The sequence below is a fragment of the Belonocnema kinseyi genome, chromosome 4, assembly GCF_010883055.1.
Source record: "Belonocnema kinseyi isolate 2016_QV_RU_SX_M_011 chromosome 4, B_treatae_v1, whole genome shotgun sequence".
NCBI lineage: Eukaryota > Metazoa > Arthropoda > Insecta > Hymenoptera > Cynipidae > Belonocnema > Belonocnema kinseyi.
The window spans coordinates 39,154,951-39,178,715 of record NC_046660.1 but is presented as its reverse complement, the minus strand read 5'-3'; the positions used below and the strand labels follow the sequence as shown (position 1 = coordinate 39,178,715).

The window sequence follows — 23,765 nt, the reverse complement described above, 5'->3', positions numbered from 1 at the left end:
CAATCAGATTTTAAAAAAATGTTTTAAGTTTCAAACCATTGCAAGTTCAGTTGTCAACTTCAATTAAAATAAAAAATATTTTTTAATAATTTCTACTTTTAATTTTAAAAATAAAGAATGACCAGAAATCGATAGCTTGTTCCTGGTCAGATTAATCGTTTCATTCGACCTCGACCCAGGCTGAATCACCAAGCCAGGGCCTAGTTTTGCCAAGAATGTGCTCCGCTTGGGCCATGCTGACATTTTTGCACGGTTAAAAATATGAAAGACGAAAAAAATTTTAAAAAAAGGATTGGAGGGATTTGGTTGGTTGCCTTCTCATTTTTCTTCCCTATTTTTTATTTTTGTTCGAACAATTCTTTTCTTTTTGAGGAATTTTTTGTTTCGAGGATCTTTTTTCAAATTAAAATGGGAACATTTTATAGTAATTGTTAAAATTTAGTGGTTCATTTGTTGCTTTCTTCACGCATTCTATACAATAACTTGATTATTGGACTCTAAATAGGATTTTAAGTGACTTTGAGAATACTCTTATTATTATTTAATTAATTATGTTTTTTGACTTTTTTTAAAGCAGAATTTCTCGTCAAAAAATTATAAAGAATATTTTTTCAATAATGAAAAATGTAAGAGATAAATTTGACCAAATTTAACTATTAAAATACAGTAACATTATTAGAACAACAAATAATCACTTTAATTTTCATTATAGCAAGTCAATGCAACAATTTGTTGCAATTGATTGTTGAGTATTAAGGGAAAATATTGATGAAAATAAAAAATTTGGAGTTTTTCTGCAAATTTTCTTTTCATTCTTTTCATAATTCAATCAGAAAAAATAAAGGAAATTTTCTGGTAAGCTCAAAAATTGTTATGTTTTCCTATATTTCTGTACAGTTTCTACTTATATAAGTAAGTATAACCTTCAGTTTTTTAAATATTAATATTTTATTTGATAGATATTTCCTTATCAATTACTTTTATTTACGTAATTAACACTACCAAGGACTACCTTAGAATATACCACGAAATCAATATTTATTCGTAATGAAGTTCTTCAAACTATTTTTGCACCGTATAAAATTTTTAATATTACAGTTTTAGAGTCAAAATCTTGACCAGTTTAAAACGCAGTCATTTTCCACTTTTCCTTCAAAAAATTACAGAAATAAAAATCTCAACGAAAATACTGCGCATATATATTTTCATATTTGGAAAGTTACTTATTTGTTGATTTTTATTTTCAATCCCTTTCTCTTATTATAAAAAGGCATACATATTTAAAAATTTAAAAAAAAACATTTAATACATTATTTTTGCCACAAATCCTCTCGTGATGATGAAACAAAATAAGACGAAATAGAAGAAAATTAGATTCCGTCAAAAATAAGCCAGAATTATCATGTACCGGCTTATTTAACTTTAAGAAATTAAACTCTTAGGCATATATTTTTTCAGCTTAAAAATAAATAACTTACTTGATTACTATGTTTTCCAGTTGACCAAAAACTTAATGTAGCCACATATATATATTATAACATATTTTTTTTATATTAATATATCCAGACGTTTTACTACTGGCACTTCTGGTTTCTTTTTATCAACTTCGCCATCAATCAAAACAGACTAATTTTTAAACCAAAGAAAAAAGGACATTTAAAAAAATAGTTCAATTTCATTTTTTTCATTTTTTAATGAAAATTAAGTTTTTTTGATTTTGTCGAAAATCAATACAATCTTTTCTTTATGACGATACAATCTCTTCATTATTTTGTGACCTTTTGAAATGCTTAAATAGCTTCTTAATTTCTCGTTCAGAATCTTCAAAAATAAACGCTTTGTCTGAAGTATTTTGAAACAGTTTCAGGTTTTCAATAATTTAGATATTAATTGAAGCCTTCTAGATACATCTTTACCTTACTCCAATTTTTCCAAATTAATAATTGAGTTAACATTTTTTTAATTTTTAAATAAAAATTACTTTTTTTGTATTAGAAATCAGTTTTTTTTCACCAAATAACCCTCTATTCAACGTTTGGTTGGAAATTCATTTCGCTTGTTGAAAGATCACTCATTTGAAATATTTTTGTAAAAACGCATGTATTTTTGTTATGAATCAATCTTTTTGGAAAGAAAATTAATCTCTTCGGTTGAAAATTGATATGTTTGGTTAAACATTTTTTTTAGTTAAAAATAAATTTTTGTTGTTGAAGATACATTATTTTAGTGAAATGATAATTTCTTTGGTTGAAAGTTTTTTTACGTTGAAAATTCGTTTTTATTGCTTTAAAAATAAATTTTGAACTGTTAATGTAACTATTTCATTTATGCTTGATCATTTGCCTTTTTTAGTTGAAAATTAAAATATTTCGGTAGAAAATTCATATCTTCGGGTTACAAATTAAACTTGTTTGGAAGAAATTCGTCTTTTTGGATTGAAAATTCAACATTTTAATTGAATTTTTTTTTTCTTTATTGATTGAAAACGGAAGTCCCAGTAGCTGAAGGTATGAACCATTAATATAAAAATATTAGTTTTAAAAGGAAAAATACTTATTTAAAAAAATTGTTAAATTTAGTTTTGTTTAATTTTTTCGATACTTGAAGAACTCAATTTTATGTTTTGATACCTGTTTAAAATTTCTGAACTTATGATATTTATAAATTATTAAGTGCTGTATTAATGAAATGTTTTATTATGCATTTTAGTCCCCATTATGAGTTATTTGAAACTAGACATTAATTCTAAAAGCCGTGAGCACTACGACAAAAATTTAAACAAATAATTTAAGTTATTATTGAAAATTTCAAACATAAAACATTTTAAGACAAACAGAAATATTTTAATAACCTCCATTTTATATTCCTTAACTATAATTAAGTCAGAATATGTTACAAAATTTAAGTTCACAAAATTTCCATCGTTACAAAGTCTCCTTTAGGAGGAAAAACTTTTCATTAATATCATTTTAAAATGTTCGTAATTCGAAAAACAGGAAAGGCCATAAGGGCAGAAAAAGTGAAAACATGTTTTTTAATAATCCTTTAAAACAGTTTTTATTTGCCTATCTACTTACATTAAACCTTGAAAGTAAAGGGTGTGTGTAGTAGAAATGATTCTTTTTGTGTAAAAATATCGATCTTAAATCCAAGTAACTTATTTGTGTTTACAAAACGTATATACTCGTAAAAGAAATATTCGTATCATAAAAGTCAAGTATACAAAGTGTATTTATGTTTATACAAATGTCCTTTTACCATATCACTCGCTTTTTCGTCAATCATAATAACAGGAGCATTAGTATTTCCTCAAACAACATCCAGCATGACAGAAGCATCAATTACACGTAAATTCTTAATACCACGAACACGTAATTTAGGATCCGGATCTTCGTTAGGACCTATTTTTCAAGTCCCAACAGGATGATATAAAGTTTGAGTATATTGTCTTATTACACATACACAATATGCTTTGGTATTGAATTGGAATGCAGCACAAGCAGACAAAGGCGTTTCATTGAGCTTGAAGTTATTTTGCTTAAACGCTGGAATATTAAATAATCCAAGGCTCATTCGGACACCTTCAAGCATTACTTTCATGTCTAAATCCGCTGTAAAATATCTTGCTTGAATTACAGGTGCACCCCTGATTGGATCAGTGTCATTGAGTTAAAAAATCCTTTACTTTTCGGTTTTAATAGAGTAGGCCAGATAAAACATTGTTTGTAGTAAACAACATTATTGGCATCAGCTACAAAATGCAATTGTAAATCCGGTGCTCTCGGACTTATTTCATACCTAGGTATTCCCTTGAACGTCACGTGATCTTGAAGATTATGACCGACGGCGAAATTTTGTATTGCATGGATACCATGTTTCTGAAGCTCATAAGATGAGCCTATTCCATAAAGCATTAGTAGCTTTGGAGAATTTATAGCACCTGCAGATACAACTACTTCTTTCTTTGCCATTACTGTGCTACTTTGACCTGTGAAAGTATCTGTATACTCAACACCTATGGCTTCCTTTGTGCGTCGGTTAATCAAAATCCTTGTTACGAAAGTTCTGGTCTTTATAAACAAATTAGACCATTTTCCTCTAATTGGCTGAAGGAAAGCTTTGTTTGTACTTGCCCGAGATCCATTATATCATGTTGTCTGCAAATGCATGGCTCCTAACTGTGACTTCGCATTTATGTCCATATTTTTAAATCCACATTCTTGAAGTCCTTGTTAAATAGTTTTTGCATCTGTTGTGGTATAGTGAAACCTTTCTGCAGATAAATATACTCCAGTTTGATGATACACGGGATTTTCTTTCAGAATCTGCAAGTTACATAAAATTATTACAAAATTCTAGCAAATCTCTTTTAGGATTTACAAAATATGGGTTTGCTTACATACTGTCATACGCGCTTTTGTTATGATAAATTAAGTAATTACTTTGCCATGAGGCCAGACACATCCTTTTTCAAATGAACGTGCACTTGGTTCTGATTGAGTTTTATGGTTCCAATCAATGTCAGTTTTTTCAATATCTATCCAGAATCCTGGTATATCGGCAGCTTTCGGGTCCTTTCTTCCAGCTTCCAATAAAAGTACCTGAAAATAGTTGAAAAAATTATAATCATCTTATCGAAATGGTTTTTAGAATATGCGTCGACTCTGATACCGCCTTTTTTATAAACCCAAAAATGGTTACTTTAAAGCTTTAAACACAATTTTTCGAAATTGAACAAAAATTCTCCTATTTTAGTAGTTTTAAAGCATATATACATTCCATTCGCTGATCTCTGAGTGTCTTTTTGCAACTATGAATCCTGCTGTTCCTGCTCCTATAATAATGACATCATACGCTGGTGGTTCTTGCTGTGCTTGCTTAAAATATAAATTTTTTGTGAATGCTAGATGAACTTTTTAATAAGTGAATGAGGGTATATTCCAAGAAAATGTAAACTTTGCCTGATAGGCAAGTTGCCTTTTTATGGCGTGAGCCAGTAATTAGTATGAGTTACACAGATGTCAATGCATAGGATTTCTGAAGAAATCTAACTTTTAAATTTAGACAACAACCATAAAATGTTCCTATTGTAATGTGAAAAGGTATACTTTTTATAAACAGAAAATTCTTTTAAAGAAAAAAGAGTTATGGACAAGAAGGAAGAAGAGGGAAGACATTTGGTAAATATCATTTTCACATATTTATTTATTGTCATTTGATGAGAATAAAAACATGAAAAACGAAATAAAAAAAGTGAGGACATTTAGTAGGTTGCCTTCACATGTTTCTTTCCTCTTTTCATTTTTGTCCGAAGTTCTTTTTCATTTTTAGGAAATTTAGTTTAAAAAGGATTTTTTTTGGACTGCAGTAGGAACTTTCTATGATTTTCTTCTTGGTTTTGGATTCTTCGTGTTATTCTCAGGAATTCTCTACATTAATTTGATTATTGGACGTTAAATAGGAGATTAAATTTTATTTTATTCCAATTTAAATTTCATTAATTGTAATTCACATAGATGCTGTACAATGTTGTCCGTGATAATTTAGTTGTACAAAGAATCTTTCTTGTTAAAGTTTAAAAATATCTATATCTTATTTGATACATGTTTTATTGTTGATTATTTATCATTCTTATTTACATGTTTAGCGTTACCCAAAAACGTGGTTTAATACTTCCCATTTTCCAGTTAGCATTGCTCCTTACAGGATAGCCTAAAATAAATCTTTAGTCGAATTAAGGTTCTTTAAACTACTTTTGTATTGTAGAAAATTAAAAAATTTACATGATTATAGCCAAGAAATTGACAATTATAAGTCATAGTTATTTTCCACTTTTCTCTTTAATATTAAATTTGTTCTCGAATTATATCAGTAAATCATGTTTTAAGATCTCGATTATCTTTAAGATAATTTTTCAACGATTTTTATTAAACCTTTTCACATCAACAAAAAATGCAAAGAAATAACTTATGCGTTTACGGATATTCACAGTATTTCGAAAAAGATAAGCAAAGAAAGAAGTAGCCTTTAAACACCCTACAATATTATCATCACCATTGTTAGAATTTTCATGGAAAATCGAAAACTCAAATTCTGAGTAGCGTTTGTTTTATTCGTAAAAACAGCATTTAAATTATTAAAGAAAAGTTTTTCACTCAAAAAGAGCTAAGACGAAAGGAAGGAAAAACATTAATGAATCGTAAAAAATGACATTAAAAATTAAAATACTTTTTTTACATAACACGCGGCACGGAAGAAAATGAATACAAAAATGTTTTTTCAACTGAAAGGGAATCACTAAGGTTTTCAATAATTTTTAGATAGGATTTTTAGCTTTACTTTCAATCATAAAAAATAATATTGAAAATAGAAAAATTCAACTTATTGACAAATGACACATTTTTTGAAATAGTACTCATTTTTAGGGTAGCTCTTTACTTTTTACTAACAATATATTATCTTTAGAAGAAACTAATTCATTATTTTATTAGTGTTGTTTTTTGGAATATTGCCCTTTACTATCAATTTTATCCTATTTTTCAAATATCCTGATGAACAAATGAATTACAAGATTCTTAAATATATTTTTTATTGTTTAATTAATTATTAATATAAAAAGTTTATTTGTATAATTTTATTCCTATAGAATAGCGTGATTCTAGAACAATTTATTTTTGCTTAAATTCCTCTTTTTAACGAAAAATGATAAAAAGTCTTACGTTTTTGCTTGTTTTTAAAGAGGTATCCAAATTTCAGGCCAAATATTAGACTTTTGAATATATTTAATATTGCATAAATAACTTTTAATTGTTGAAACAATTTATTATGTTTTAATATCGCGATCGAATAGAATTTTCGAAATCACGTGGCTTAATTTATGAAAGAGTATTCTAAATTATCTTATTTTAGGTGTATATATATATATTGTTTAAACAATTTATAATTTTTAAAATGGCACTTTAGACAGAAAAAAGGTAGAGAAACTTTTTTTGGATATTTTTTCAATAAGTTTCATTACTTTATCCTAATTCACAGTTTATTTATTTTACTTCTAATTGTTGAAACCATTTTTCTTGCTTACTAATATTATTTCCTGTTGAAGCTTATATGCTTCTTCTCGCTTTTGGCGCGTTTTTGTGTAGCGACTTTTTCTGTCTTCCCACTTATTTAGAGCATCAAATCGTGATTGAAAATTTAAAAATAAATTATTCGTAACAATTAGTTTCAAGATCCTAATATTGAAGTTTTTTAATTTTCAAACGAAGTTTTGTGTGCATTAATTTTTAGGTCTTCAGTTTTAAATTAATTAATTTTGACAATCTACAATCATAAGGCCTGATTTTTCCTTGAGCAATCGTCTGTTTTCCCTGACATTTAAATACCAGCATCTGATTATTATAGTATTATTAACATTGGACCTTCTTTAAACTTTTAGGGTTTTGAACTTCATTTATTAATTTTAAACAAATTAAAATCATGTTTCTACCATAAAAGATAATTTCTTAAAAAAATATTTTAATTTTAAGCCAAATGATTTATTTTTCAAAATATAAAAATTAATTATCAACAAGATGTGAAAAATTTGATACTTCAAGAACAATAAAAATGAAATTTCATCATTGATAAATTAATTTTAAAATCAATCAGACGAATTTTCAACAAATGAAAATTTTTTAGTCGGGAAGGAAAAAAAGTTAACAGAAATGGCTGAACATTCCAGTCGAAAGAAAAATTTACAAAAAAATTGAAGTTTTAACCATAAAAAATGCATTTTTAGTGCCAAAATTAATTTTCAAAAAAGTAATTACATTTTCAAACAAAATCGTTCAACTTTAAACACAAGAAATACCTTTTTAACTAAAAGTATAAATCATCAACAAAAGTTGTTTCTTAACAAAGTAGATGAACGAAAATTTCCAAATAAAATAGATGAACCCTTAAGCAAAAAAGATTGATTTTCAAACAAACCGTTACATTTCTATGCAAATGACATGAAATTTTGACGAAAACATAGGAATTTTTAAATTTGAAAAATGACATTTTCAAACAATAGTTGAATTTTTACTAAACAATTGAACATTTGACTAAAAGTTATCAGCTTTTTACAAAATTGTTTAATTTTTAAATTTTTAATTTAAATTTTCAATTTTAAACAACATTCTTGAATTTTAATACGAGCAGCGGCATTCTTATCCAAGAAAGATGCAACTAACGCAAAATATTCAGGAATATGTAAAACTTATATCTATCACAAATACATTTCTTGATCCTTTAAATTTAGTTTTTCATATACCTTTGGATGACGTTTAACTCAATAAAAACATTATTTTAGGCAGCCCAAAAATTTGTTTCGGTCAATAGTCTCATTCCCTAAAATCTTCAACATTTTAAAATGATGCATGATTGTAGTATGATAGAAGGGTGAAAGAGCCTAGCTAACTCGGGCTTCCTAGATTCCTGGGTCGAGGACCCTCCCGAAACGATCTCCAATCTCTGGAGTCGGCACGGGAATGACCTGCGACTAGCACTGCGACCAAGAAAGAGCCCTCCGTTTGTATGGTGACCTGCGAACGTGTATTCATTGAGTTTCTCGCTCTATGTGACCACCCCCGTAAGCCATGGGTGTAGAGTGATCGTGCCCATGGCTCTTTGGCATCTACGGGTGATGAAGGTGTCCTAACGGCCTCTCGGGGACACTAGATGATCTCCCCGAGTAATTAGTCTTACCCTTGCATTTAGGGCTCTGCAGGGGCGGACCTTTTATTTCCCTAGCTACTCGTGTAAACCAAAACTCGTGGGAACACGCAAAATCGCAAAAAGATTAAGGAGGAAGAAAGTTGGTAGAGGGGGGAAAAGGACTAGGTCCTAGCGGGTCGAGCATAACCCTCTCACCCCGACTTGTCTCTCCAACTAGCCTCTCTCAGGCGGCGGCTGTGCCCCCAGCTCTTTCGGAAGCTGAGGGTGTGACGGCCCCTCTGAGTGAGGCTATGGAAACGGGAGTGGCTAATCTGGCAAAACGAAGCAACTGTGAACTTCATTCAAATCGTTGAGGGATGAGTATAGGAGTGCAATACGCAAGGCAAAGCATGAAAGCTGGACCAAATTTTGCTTTGATATCGCGAAGGAAGCAGAGACGCCAGACTTGACAAGCTGCTTTCTCGAAATCCGGATGCTATTCTCGGGACTATAACATTGCCCGGCGGGAGATACTCAGAGTCGGACGGGGATACCTTGGCTCACCTGATCAGGTACACTTTCCGAGCTTTAAAAAGTTAGGAGATAGGGGGACGGCACCCCTGAGGCCATAAAAGTCGCCTGTGGCCCAATTGAACCCGAAGCGACAGCTAGCCAACGAGATTGTGACCCCAGCCAGGGTCAGGTGGTCCCTGAAATCCTTCACTCCTTACAGGTCTGCCAGCCCGGATGGTTTATACCCTGTCCTCTTCCAGAGAGCTGGTGAGATCATCATTGGGCCTTTGGTGATACTTTCTAGGGCTAGTATGACGTAGGGTTATGTTCCGGCGGCATGGAGGGGTACGAGAGTAGTCTTTATTCCGAAGGCTGATAGAATAATTTATAAAGGGTTTTTCAGTAGGCACGCTACAAAAGTAGACCGATAGTGACAGCAAACGACGCAATGTTTTCCCGCTCTTTTGACATTTCTCTTCAGTTAGGTTTGCCATTTCATCATGGAAAGATATGCGATCCAACAACGAGTCGAAATTATTAATTTATGGTCGTCATAATCGTCCTGCCAGATCAACAATTGAGCGTCTAGTGGAAAAATTTGAATCCACAGGTACAATGCAAAATTTTTCCGTGCCAGTGAGACACAGAAGTGCCCGTAGTGTCGAGAACATTGCTGACGCTAGTGCATTAATTAAGGAAGACCCAAATCAGTTTCTCACACGTCGTTCTCAAGCGTTGCGCTTATCTGTGACGTCGTTGTGGCGCATTGTGCGAAAAGATCTTGGCCTACATCCTTACAAGATCAAATTGACGCAAGAACTGAAGCCGCTTGACCACCAGAAGCAACGTATGTTCTTGAATTGGGCTGAGCAACAACTTGAAAATGATCCGGATTTTTATCGAAAAATCGTCTTCAGCGATGAGGCTCATTTCTGGCTGAATAACTTCGTCAATGAGCAAAATATGCGTTATTAGTCAGGCAGCAATCCACACGAACTCCATGAGTCAACATTATATCCCGAAAAAATTACGGTTTGGTGCGGTTTATGGGCCGGCGGCGTGATTGGGCGGTGCTTCTTCCGTGATGATCAACACCGACACGTTACTGTGAATGGGAATCGCTACCGTTCAATGATAACCGAATATTTTTGGCCCGAATTGGATGATATGGACTTGGGCAATATGTGGTTTCAACAGGACTGCGCCACAAGCCACACAGCGAATGTCACAATCGATTGATTGAAAACCAAGTTTGGTGAGCGTGTTATCTTACGAAATGGCCCAGGTAATTGGCCGCCTCGGTCGTGCGATTTGACGCCGTTAGTCTATTTCCTGTGGGGCTACGTCAAGTCTATGGTCTATGCCAACAAGCCAGCGACGATTGATGCACTTCGTACGAATATTGAACGTGAAATTTCAGAAGTATCGGCCGAATTATGCATGAAAGCCGTCGAAAATTGGGTTCAGCGTCTGGACTGCTGCAAGCGTGAACGTGGTGGCCATGCAAAAGAAATCGAGTTCCATACATAATGGCATCGAAGGTACTTTCACATGAATAAAGAATTTCATTTATATCCAAAACCGTTTTTGTTTTATGAAAAAAAACTTTTGTAGCGCTCTTATTGAAAAACCCTGTAGTTCACCCAAGGATTTCCGACCCATTAGCCTCACATATTTTCTATTAAAAACAGTGAAAAGACTCGTGGACAGATATATCCGCGATAAGGTCTTGTCAAGTAGTCCTCTTCACAAGCAACAACATGCCTATAGGGCTGGTCATTCGATCGAGATAGCCCTGAGCACTGCAGTTGACCTAATTGAAGGATAACTAAAGCAGAAAGGTTTAGCGATTGGAACCTTCATGGAAATCAAAGGAGCCTTCAACTAGACCTCTAAAGAGGTGATTAGGATGGCTATAATCTCACATATGGTGCCTATTGCAGTCGTGGAATGGACCTGCCACATGTTGGCCAATAGGAATCTAACCATGACCAAGGGTGATACCACTTTATGTAGAACCGTTGACTCGGGATGTCCGCAGGGGGCGTTCTATCTCCCTTGCTGTGGTGCCTGTTAGTGGATAAATTGCTTCATCTACTCACGAGTCAGGGCTTCCGCGTCATAGGCTATGCAGACGAGATACTAGTTATCTTGAGCGGCCAGCATCTGGATGCGCTCTTCGGATTAATGCAGCAAGCACTAAGAATAGTTGATTCATGGTGTAAGGGGACTGAACTATCAGTTAATCCGAGTAAGACGGATGCAGTTGTATTCACCAGAAGGTACAAGTGGGAAACTACGGATATATTGAAACTGGGGGGACAAAAACTCGAAATCAAAGGGCAAGCCAAATATCTAGGAGTCATCCTGGATAAAAAGCTGTCATGGAACAAGCACTTGGAAAACAAGTGCAAGAAGCTATTAGCGACTCTTCGGCTCTGTAGAAGAGCCATAGGAGAAAGCTGAGACTTGAAACCGTAGACACTTACTGTGAAATCTCGACTGGAAAGAATCAGGAGACTGATTCTGAGAGGTACCACTAGTGCCTCGAACTCGACACCCACGATGACCCTGGGGGCACTAATAGGATTAAGCCCCTCTATCTCACCATAATAGCCGCGGTTGCGAAAGCGGCCTAGAGACTAAAATGGTAAACGATAGCAATATCTCGACAGTTATGCGGATACCAATCGACATCACGAAGAGGCCGACACTGAGCACGCCCAGGGACAAAATTTCCACTTGCTACTACCTGCCTTGCTCCAGTGCGCTTATAAGGCAATGGAGTACGGCGGGAAAAAAAAACATTTGTATCTGCTCAGATAGCATGGCTGCTATCACGGCTCTGAATGGAATAACGACTACGTCGCTGCTAATATGGGAGTGCTTCGAGGCACTGAATAAGCTAGTGGCAGAAAACCGAGTCACTCTGCTCTGGAACCCTGGACACAGTAGCATCAGGGGCGATGAAAAATCGAACAGGTTAGCAAAGCTAGCAACAAAACAAAAGTTTACAGGACCTGAGCCAGTTGTAGGCATTTTCAGTAGGCCATTCACTAAAGATATTAACAGTTGGCTGATTAGGGAACATCAGAATGAGTGGCATGCGGTCTCTAGCTGCAGACAGGCTCAAACACTCTTGGGCTCAAAGCTAAACGCTCATCGAGCGAAAGAAATTCTTAAGCTCGGGAGGAAAGAAGTTAAAATCCTAATAGAAATGTTTATAGGACATGGAAACCTCCGGTACCACAGACATAAGATAGGGCTTGAGGAAAGTCCCCTCTGTCGACTGTGCGGAAAAGACAATGAGACTTCCACTCATATTCTTTGTCACTGCCCCGCGATTGTGGGGAAACGTGTTACACTCACACGCAGTTTCTGCATCAGTGAGTCTGAAATATCGGCCAACAGCGTGGTCGCGATCCTCTCTCTATGGAGAGAACTTTGGGGCCACGCTTAAGGCGTCAAAAGCTCAAAGAGATCACTGTCATGCGGCAAAAAATGAATATCTTGCAATGAAAAACAGAAAGCGAAAAGTGAGACATTTCGTTGCAACTTTTAATTTCCAAAAAAATGTAAAAGACTTTTAATGTTTTAATATTTACTTTCGCGAAGCATGCATTGCTTAAAAGATCACGATTTTATGATATTTTCCTTCTTTTCGCTGAAATAGAAGAAAGTGTATGGCCGCATCGTAGGTATCAAATTCTATTATTTTGAAAAAATTCTTATTGACATAAAATGTCGATAGACGGATTTTTCTTGCCTTTATCACCAAATTAAATGACCATATGCATACATACAATTCTCTACTCATCGCAGCTTATTTAGAAATTCCTGGCGAAATATGACCTTACAAACCTTCGGCAGCCTGCCTACAGTCTTTTATTCTAGCTGATTCCCAAAATTGGTTAATGAATTGCATGACTAGCGCTTGGTGAAGTTTTCAAATTGTTTATAAGCAAACGCTGACCGATAATTTGAGGTTTCCTTCAGTAATATACATGGACATGCATATAAAAAAGGCCCTGTATAATTTCAAACCTTTATGCAAGCAATTTTTTTACTTTTAGGTTAAAATTAATTATTTAACAAATCAATTGATTCTAGTTTAAAAAAAATTAATCTTGAACGTCCTAAGATGAAAGCTTATCACAAGGATGAAATTTTTTCAATACATTGTTTTAAAAAATTCAGAAAAGTTGTTCATATATTAAAGCTTTCTATTATAAAATAAATGTTGTATATGACCTGAAAACATTAAAGTTTACACGCACATATGTAGAACATGAAATTGTTCAGTTTTTAATATACTGTTACATTTAAGTAAATAACTAAAAGAATCATCGATGCATTAAATTTATAACCTTTCAATGATTTTATAAGTAATTTTATAAGCATAATTCCTTAGAACTCTAAAACTCCTACACAAGCTATAAATTGTATAAGTACCTGGTGTTGTATAAGCACCTATAGTTCATAGTCAATTTAAATTCTTACCGTCAAAAAGTTACAGACTTAGTAAATTTAGAAGGTTTTTATAGTTCTATTAGTGATATGATTATCGTGTTAGTATAAGGTTGGTTAATTAAAATTTTAATTAATATCTAAGTTTTTATAACTGAAATTGATGAGATATACCAATATTAGAAAATGTTACATTGTTACCAAATCTCAAAATAAAATGATTGTAAGAACCGCCATTCACTTTACATCCCTTAAAATTGGTAAAAGTTATTTGAAATCTTATCTTTTATTTATAGAGAAATCTCCTCTTGTATTTATGTATAGTGCTATGAATTCTTATACAACTATTATACTAATTATTGGTTAAAGGTGCCTTTAATTTAAATAAACTATACATTAGTGACATTTTTGATTACTTGCAGATTCTTAAATTAAGTATAAAGGTTAAGCAATAATGGTACAATGATAAAGTAGTAATTGTTAAATTTTTCTGTAATTAATTATTATTAGTTCCAGAGCAAGTTACAAGATAAATCGTAAAAATTCTAATACTAAAACTGAAAATTAATTTACGTGGGTTGATTTCTGAAAAGTAATAAATCATTTTTCCAAAACTGGAGCACAGATGTCTATGTAAAGAAATTTTCTACGGTTATTTCATAATAATTTATTTATCTTGAAACAATCATTTTTATTGTGAAGATCAAGCTTACGCTTAATTACACTATCTAACGAGAATTGCTTATCATCAATATATCGAACATTTTCGGAATGTTTTTTTTTTTTGTAGAATACGTTGCTTCAAGCGAAAATTTTCTATGTTTTCGCACTTTTCAAAAAAATTGTATAAATAGTAAAAAATATCTTTTCAGATCTTTCTGAAACCTTTTATCGAACAAACTGGATATGAGAAAGAATTCCAGAAGGGCTAAAATTGAAGCTTGGTGCATATACCATGACCCTATGTTTTCTAACATGAGCTTACTTTTTTCTTACGTGTTTGCACGTATGCAAATGTGATTTTTTTTTATTTTATATGTGCTATCGAATACGAAATCTTGAAAATCTCCAAATATTTTGATATTGAGAAAAAACAGACACTGAGTTCTAAATCAGCGCTTAAAAATACATATAGTAATATAAAAAACACGAATTTGATAGAATTTTGTAACTTTAAGGTAAAATTTTAGAAAATTTCTTGATTTCTTATAACACTAAATAACAAGAATTTGTTTATTATCGATCGATGAAACCTTCTTAGTAAATTTGTTGCGTAAGTATATGAACCTGAAGGCGAAAATGTTCTGCCTTTTAGCATTTTTCAGAGAACATGTTTAAACAGTTATGTGCTACATTGAACATTGAATATTTAATATCTCTGAAGATATTAATTGTACGCAAAAATAAGGTGATTTTTAGAATCGTCGCCTCAGAATACATTATGAGGTAATAGTAAAATCGAAAAAACTTGGATTTCATAAAATGTTTTTACTTACTGTTTAGCTTAACCATGTTTCTTTTATCATATTACTACCTTTTTCAGCAATCATGATAACTGCAGCATTAGTGTTTGCTCTAACGACATTCGGCATGATGGACGCATCAATTACACGTAAATTTTCAATACCATGAATACGCAATTGCGGATCAACAACTGCTTCAGGATCTTTCTGGGGACCCATTTTGCATGTACCAACAGGATGATATAATGTGCGAGAATAATTTTTTATCACACAGGTCCAATATGAGTCACTGTTATATTTATATATAGCACAAGGAGGTATAGGAGTTTCATTAAGTTTAAATTTACTTTCTTTGAATGTTTTAGTATTAAATAATTGAAGGGCTTTTCGGACACCTTGAATCATGCGTTTCATGTCTAAATCATGTGTAAAATATCTTGCTCGAATTACAGGCGCGCCCCAGATGGGATCCGTAACATTAAGCGTAATAGATCCTACACTTTTTGGTGTTAGTAGAACTGGGTGGATATAAAGTTGATTGTAGTAAATAATACTATCAGTATCAGATCCAAAAACAAATTGTATGTCTGGGGCACTCTTAATTTTTTCATACTCCGTTCTAAAAAATCCAGAAATAGTAGTGACACCTAAATTAGAAAATGGACCCCTATGTGTTGCTTGATAATATTTCAAATCCCTTAGTCTTTGTGAGCAACTAGGCATCTTTCTGCCCACTATTTCAATATGTATTCCCGAGAAAGTTACATGATCTTGAAGATTTTGCCCGACAGATAAATGTTGAATTACATCGATACCATGTTTCTGAAGCTCGTTAATTGGGCCTATTCCAGACAGCATTAGTAACTTTGGTGAATTTATAGAACCTGCAGACACGATCACTTCTTTCTTAGCCATCACCGTATACCTTTTACCTGTGAGAGTATTGGTATACACAACGCCAAGTGCTTTCTTTGAAAACACATCAATCAAAACCTTTGTAACAACAGTTCTAGTTTTTATAAATAAATTAGTTCGTTTATCTCTGATTGGCCGAAGAAAAGCTTTGTTTGTACTTTGGCGAGATCCGTTTTTTGATGTTGTCTGCAAATCCATTGAACCTAGCTGTGATTCCGCATTGACGTCCATATATTTAAGTCCAATTTCATCAAGTCCTCGTAAAATGATTCTTGCATCTGGTGTTATATCAGGGAATCGTTCTACAGATAGATATCCTCCAGTTTGATGATATGTCGGATTTTCTTTCACAATCTGCAAGTTAGATAAATTTATTATAGAAATCTCGGGTAACCTCATTTAGGGATTGCAAAATATAGCTTTGCATACATCCTTATCGTTGTTGTCTTCAGATTTTTTGAAGTAAGGTAATACATCTTTGTAACTCCAACCATAATTTCCCGTTCGTTCCCAAGCATTAAAATCTTCTGGATTTCCTCTAACGTACAGCATATAGTTAATTGCACTTGTACCACCCAATACCTATACAAATATAATTTCTTAAAATCATAACAAATTTACTTAAATTTGAAGACATATATCGTAATAAAAAAGGTGATTGGTATATACGGCTTAATTACTATAATTTAAGTAATTACTTTGCCGCGTGCCCAGGCACATCCTTTCTCCCTTAAACATGCATTTTTCTCTGGCTGGGTTCGATAGTGCCAAGCGATGTCACTTTCTTCAAGTGAACGAACAAATCCTGGTATTTGGGCAGCTTCTGGCTCCTCTCTCCCAGCTTCCAATAAAAGTACCTAGCAATAATTATTAAAATTTCTAATAGTTTAATTTAATTTATTCGAGATAAAAATTGTAATGTGTCAGAATAAATTTTTATTGGGACATATCATTCTTCTGCCCGCAAACGCGTCAACAATTGAAATTAAAATTTTAACAATTATTTTCCAAGATGTGTAAACATTTTCCACGCAAGTTTATAGTTGTCGATTTTGAGTAATTGATTTTTATTTAATATGTTGTATATTTAATAGTTATCTGAAAATGTATAAAGATAAATCGCAGTGACTTCATCAATACGATTAGTGAAACGAGGAGACGAAGGAGTATGGCTCGCGTCTCTTCGAATATCTGGGCGGAAAGTGTGTGGCTCGCCGCCCAGTTTTTGTGACAAACAAGTGCCTAGGTGAGGAAGGTGAGAAGAATCTGTGGTCATCCTTCCTCCGACTCGCAATGACCAAATCACACAGACAGATGAGCAGATACTGGAATACAGAGGATGAAGAAGGCAAGGCCAAGGAGCCTAAACCTCACTTAAGGGACAAAGCTATCAACGAAAGTCCACTGAAGCTTTCCGATCAGTTCAATCTACTATCTACTGACTCTTCAATCGATCAAGATGTCGAACAAACTGAATCGGTCAAGCCTGAACAGGAGAAAGTCTTCAGTGAAGATATTTTAGCGACGCTCTTGAAACAAGATACAAAAAAATTCCAGCTATTATAATTGAAGAAAAGATAGGAGACCTAGCTATGCTAATTATCCTAATACATGAGGTCAAAGAAGGTGAATCGGAAACTTCAACAAGTAGGAGTCCTTCAAGAGTCACAATCTACACGGATCTGATAGACGACTATGAAGAAATCGAAGAACTTTTCATAAAGAATGACATACCCTATCACACATTCGTCAAGAAGAGTAATTAATTCGTGAAATAAGTGATGCGGAACCTGGGCTTTTTTGAACCGAGCAATATAACCATCAGCTTCGGAACTCAAGAACTTAAAACTTCCAGTGTCATTTTATTCAAGCTAAAAAGTGATAGACAACATGTGAATTCCATATATCTAGTGACACTAGCTGAATACTTTAAGCCAATAGATGACTTCAAAATAAAAGTTATTTGTTTCCTAAGAATTTTATGACAAAAATACCGAACTAAGAAGAGAACAATACAATGCCGAAGATGCCAAGGGTTGGGAGATCGATCAAAGAATTGGCATGCTGCTCCTAAGTGTGTGAAGTGTCTTGATTCACACATCACTCAGAAATGAAAAAAACTTAAGGATTGTCCACCCCAGTTTTTCAATCGTGAAGGTCTTAATCCGGCTAATTATTCTGGTTGTACAACGTATACGCAACACTCAGAAAAATTTTAATATTTGAAGCTCAAAGACAACAACATACATGAGAAATAACTGAAATCAAACGACAGTACGCTGAGTAAATCCAAGGTATGTTAGGAATCTTCCAACAGATAAATAGATACTGCGCTAGCTGCTGCAATTGATGGCTAGACACTCACAAAATAATTCACTCAATATAGTCCACTGGAATTCTGGTGGCTTTGAAAATAAATCTCATGAAATACCCACTTTTCTACGGCCATATATAGTTGATATCCTTATAGTCAGAAAAACGTGGTTTATACAAAAAGTAGAGTGCGAATCCTGGAATTAAAATGTTTTAGAAAGAACGGTATAAGAAAAAGAGCCTCTGGGCTACTAGTCCTTTCTGTTAAAAATAATATACCATGTATTGAAATTCGTATTGATAATCTTGTAGCGATTGAAGCGCATGTCGTTGCTCCTGAAAATGGTATCCTTCTTGTTGCCCTTCATGTCCCTAGAAATAACATTATGGAGCCTGATTTGAAAAAAAATGGTCAGCCTAAGCAATAAAATCATAGCAGCCGGAGACCTTAACGCCAAACACACTTGTTGAAAATGACATTATAATGGTAACAACTAAATGTTATTTTTAACTTTATCGAAACAAAACCATAATCCTTAATCTACCCAGATGACTTTAACTTGTACCCACATGACCTATAAGGCACAGCCAAAAATAGTGAATCTGTCCCTTTTTAAAATAATACTTGATTCTGATCATAAACCTGTCTTTATTTTAATTAATAAAAGAAAATTGAAAAATAAAATGATTAACCCATTGAAATTTTGGATTATAAAAACGCCGACTGAAAAAACTTAAAAAATTATAGCAATGAAAAACTAACAATTAATTCTCTGCAATAACCTACTAATTCTATCGAGAACTTCCTATCTGAACTAATGCGGCGTCTTTTTTTGTAAAGTTTTAAAAAATTGATTTTCTCAAATACCCGAGATGGTGCGGTCAAACTGATTTTTACCTTTAGTTTTTTGTGAATTGCATTTTGTTTTTTTTTATAGTTCTTTGGTATCCCACAAACAACTTAGGCATAAATTTAGATTAATTGACTTTATACAATTTAACAATATTCTTGTCACAAGTTTATGAACAATTACAAGTGATATATATTATTCAGAAATCATTTTTTTCCGCGTGAAGTATTTAGTTATCCCAACACAAAATCCTATTAACCCTTTAAGCTAAGCATATTAACCTGAGAACAACTTTTCGATTAGTTCAAAAATTATTTATTCAACATTTTGAAAAAAATTATGAAAATTAAACGCAAATTTAAATAAATATATTTTTAGCAATATTTACATTCCATTCGCTGATCTTTGACAGTCTATTTGCAATTACGCATCCTGCGGATCCAGCTCCTACAATAATGAAATCGTATTCCGTTGGATCCTTATCTGGTACCTTAAAATAAAAAAATGTGTTGAAAATATGTGACAAAATTTTAAGTAAATAATTCAAGGTACACCCGAATCTCGGTTTAGCCACTGTTTTGCAGTTTTTCTGCAATTATCCTCGTTACTAAATTTGGGGAATCGAAAAGTAAACACTCTGGGCTGCCTGAACCGTTTGCAATTGGAATGCATAATATTGCGCAATGTAATAAACAGCGTACTCACGCACTGCAACCCTTCCGAGGCGAGAGTCGGATTCCTATCTCCCCCCGTGAACTGAGAAACTGCGTGGGCTAGCAGCTCTAGAAATCGTTATAACGCGAGCGGCTGAACCCAGAGTCGGGTGTATATTCTAAGAAAATTTTAAGTTGGTTGAAAGGGTGATTTGCCTTCCTGCCCGAGTTGCGAAGATTTTTTAAGATAACGTACATGACAATTCAGTTGTACAATCAATCTCTTTTCTTGATATTTTTTTTAATAATCCAATTTTATTGTTTACATATTTTATTATTGCAGCTAATTAAAAATTCCACTACATAATTTCCATCAAAAAAAGTTGAATATCTTTTGTCGAAAGAACGCTAGTTATCGTAAATCTATAGGATAATTGAGCAAACTTGTATATTATACACTATGTTGATCATACTGATAACTTTTTCTCAAATTAGTCAGAAAGTTTGTTCGCATTTTTTAATATAGTTCAAAAGTTAAAAATAAATATAAATAAGAATACCTGATAAATTATATATGCATTATTTTTCTTGTGCGCAGAAAACAATGGCGCATATAACATTGATTATGCATTCTTCTTTATATTTAATTTTAACTTTTGAAGTTTATTAAAAGACCCAAGAAAACTTTCTGACCGAACCAATACATTGCAGATTTTCTTATGGTAGATGGGTCTGGTAAGATAACTATATCAAACTAAAACTTGCTAAAGTTTTCAAATGTTAAGCGACTTAATTAAAGACGTACGCTAAATGTTATGTGACGCGCGCCTTTTCTAACCTGAAAATTAAAAAAATACTTAATAATATTTACATAATTTTTAAAATATTTGAGATCCATAGATGTCTCTTATATTGAGTTGATAAGGATATAAATCAAAATAAGTATTAAATATGTTAGAGCTAAGGATTTTAAAAATCACTTCTAAGTCTATTTCGCAATTTTTCTTGTCCCAGCATGCTACATAGTTATTTTAGAATAAAATATTAAAACAATTATAATTCCATGATTTCTAATCTTCTATGTGAGTCAAATCAAAGTTTCTCCGAACAACTTTATATGCGATGAACAAGAAGTATCAAATTTTCGAAGGAGGTAAAAAGGTTTTAATTCTGTTTCCTTGAGACGTTCATTCTTCTTGAAAAAAATTAATTGTTGAAACTATTCTTGATGCGGTATCGAATTGGTAATTTTATACTTATGCTGAAGTTAAAATCAAATAAAATGATAAACAAATATATTTCTTAATCACTTAGTTTTATATTCTTATACACTTTTGGATTAAACTTGTTTAAAATAATATTTTATATTCAATTTAGGAATCTTTATATTTGGAAATCTCATTGTTTGAAATGGTCAACGTTTTAGCAAATCATCCCTGTAAGCAAGAAAATTAAAACGAATTATAAATAAAATTTTACACAAGTTTCATATTATATTGATTTTTTACGTGATATGTCTATAACTAATAATTAGAAATTTTTCTTAATTTAAAAGTAATCTTACCTTGGACTTGTAATCCGAAGATTTATAAAGAAGGAATGAAAATATTGCCAAGACAAGCGATGTGCACTGATTTGGCCATATGAGCGTCATGGTCGTTTAAAACCAAAAAACTGAAACAGAATAATTTTCAGTAATAAGTGACCTATGTCCTGTATATAATTATAAATAAAATATTTCCTGAGCCATGAAATGATGACCATGAATAAAAAAAACCGGGCCAAATTTCGATTTCTCAATGATGAATACAACTCTTGAAAATAAACGAAGAGCGAAAAGTTATATGAGTAATTCTGTACAGGTTAAACACTTTTATGCAAATCTTATTATCGCAAATCAGAATAAAATAATGCTATTCAAGGATGTCAGAACTTAAAATTTCCATCGCTAATATTTTAATTTCGGTATAATATCGAAAAAATATGTGCTGAAACATGAATACTTCCTACTCATAATAGTGGAAATTTAGGTTTGATGATAGTGTGAAACTAAAAAGTAATTTTTCACCACTCATTCGTCAAGTTTTCAGAATTTTTTAAAAAATTTTTATCGCAAACTAAGAAAAAGTCCAGAAAAACGTTGTGTATGTTAATTAGAAGATACCGATGTAAATGGTAATAAGTTTCATACTTTGTAGTAAAACTGAGTGAATGAATGATAAAAATATAAACTGGAGTGGAATAAAACAAATTTGCTCAAGTGTTTGGCGATCCCCTCCATTTCAAACTTTTAACTTAACCTTGTCTTTTCCCTTCTGTTACGATAAAATCGAAAGAAAATTAAAAAGCGCTCCCGAGGAATTTTTCAGACTGCGAATGAAAAGTAACTTATTAGATAAATTGATTTAGTTTGTAATTTATAGAGAGATGCTGAATTCCAACTTTCTTATTGTATACGTTTTGTACAAAACCACGCATTTAAAAAAAAAGAACAAAAAAGTGTCTAAACAAAATTACTGACCCCAATCATTACAATCCAGAATATAGTATGATTTTAGATTTTCTTTCATCGCGTTTATACCTTACATAAAAATGATAAAAATTCAAATAAATTAATGTTTCTTATGATAATAATTATAACCTGACACTAAATAGTCTCTAAGACTTAATATTTTCAACAACAAATTTTTTTTAACATGACCTTAACTTCAGCCTTTTCTCAAAAATCGACTATGGTGTGTTTTCTCTCTTATTTTTAAACTACTAAACCTAATTTAAACCATAAAGTACAATTTCGGAAGAAAATTGCAGAAAAAAATTTTAGTTTCAAAGGGAATTGTCTTTGATTTGTGCTCTCTTGTGCTGCTAAATATTTCTGAAAAATAAAAAAGAGACTAAGTCAAATCCTAAGAAGTAATCCGAAGAAGTGCACCCGCTCCCAGCGAAATCACGGTAAAATTTCAGCCACAACCACGTCTCACGACCGTGAAATAGGTGGTTACAGTCTGTAACAGAATCAATACAACGATCCGGCAAAAGTTTCGTGCATCCTGAGAACACAGAGCGACCCAAGGACAACCATCTTCTGCATTTTTCCCGCAAGTATTTAAGCATATTGTTGACACGCAGGAATGCTTTTCAGGCTATTAACCAGTTTCTATACTTCTCTTTCTTTTCATTCTCCTTGGCCATGATGTTTTTGTCAGCTGGTACCGAAAATTAGATAACGAAGATGGTTCGCTTCTCAAAGTCAAGAAAAACCATGTCAGACCTCGAGTGACCAACAGAAACAATTGCGGAGAATATAAAGTACCAGTATATGCGGCACTTCTTATTCACAACAATTAACTCGATTTCCCTGGGAGCATTTAGAGGAGCGATATTAAGGTTAATGCCGTAAGAGTGACAACGATTGTAATAAAACACTCTTAGTGCCGCATTGTGCCTTTGGATGTAGGTCATTCCCGCATGAGTTGGACAACTAGATAATATGTGAACAAATGTTCGGGGTGTGCATGGCACGCCCTGCAGACAGCTTTGGGAATGTCTTGGCTCAAAATGTGGCGACAGTATGTCTTGGTTGAAATGACACTGTCTTGGCATGCCAAAATGAAACCCTCCGTACCAGACTACAATACGCGTGATTGAAGGAAAGCAAAAGTTAGCTCACACGACCTTGACTGATGCTCCACATTTCTGTGGAAAATACCTTGCATTCTCTTATCGAGGAGTTGTTAACGAAAGTTTTTCTCTTGTGCTTTCTTAATCCGGGCTTTCATGAGTGAGTACTCAGGGTCTTCAAGGATGCCATTAAGTTTTTCTCGCTTCAAATAGGGTCAGCGAGAAACTGTTGATTGTCAGTGACCCATCTCTGTCTCCGCTCTAGACTTCTCTTAGCATCAGATAGTGTCCGT

At 33.0% G+C, this 23,765-nt stretch overlaps 4 protein-coding genes across 4 annotated transcripts in view; 1 reads left to right on the top strand and 3 right to left on the bottom strand.

Moving 5' to 3' along the window:
• LOC117170848 (glucose dehydrogenase [FAD, quinone]-like) overlaps positions 1–3,971 on the bottom strand; it is an 8,951-nt gene extending 4,980 nt beyond the window's left edge. Inside the window, exons 1-2 of the mRNA XM_033357892.1 lie at positions 3,799–3,971; positions 3,463–3,646 (exon numbers count right to left, since the gene is read on the bottom strand). Coding sequence (XP_033213783.1) covers positions 3,463–3,646; positions 3,799–3,971 — 357 coding nt within the window. The remainder of the gene's footprint in view (positions 1–3,462; positions 3,647–3,798) is intronic.
• Positions 3,972–4,232: 261 nt separating this feature from the next.
• Positions 4,233–5,694, bottom strand: LOC117170847 (glucose dehydrogenase [FAD, quinone]-like). Its single transcript, XM_033357891.1, has 4 exons — positions 5,674–5,694; positions 4,776–4,877; positions 4,443–4,601; positions 4,233–4,325 (listed from the first exon to the last, which is right to left on the bottom strand). The coding sequence occupies exons 1-4, from the start codon at positions 5,692–5,694 to the stop codon at positions 4,233–4,235; spliced, it is 375 nt and encodes a 124-aa protein (XP_033213782.1).
• A 4,110-nt stretch (positions 5,695–9,804) lies between these two features.
• LOC117170846 lies at positions 9,805–10,164 on the top strand. The gene has a single exon (XM_033357890.1). The coding sequence runs from the start codon at positions 9,805–9,807 to the stop codon at positions 10,162–10,164; it is 360 nt and encodes a 119-aa protein (XP_033213781.1).
• A 4,991-nt stretch (positions 10,165–15,155) lies between these two features.
• LOC117170845 (glucose dehydrogenase [FAD, quinone]-like) lies at positions 15,156–21,505 on the bottom strand. Its single transcript, XM_033357889.1, has 5 exons — positions 21,416–21,505; positions 19,587–19,688; positions 16,733–16,891; positions 16,464–16,616; positions 15,156–16,388 (listed from the first exon to the last, which is right to left on the bottom strand). Exons 1-5 carry the CDS (start codon positions 21,503–21,505, stop codon positions 15,156–15,158), a joined length of 1,737 nt encoding a protein of 578 aa, XP_033213780.1.
• Positions 21,506–23,765: the final 2,260 nt, after the last annotated feature.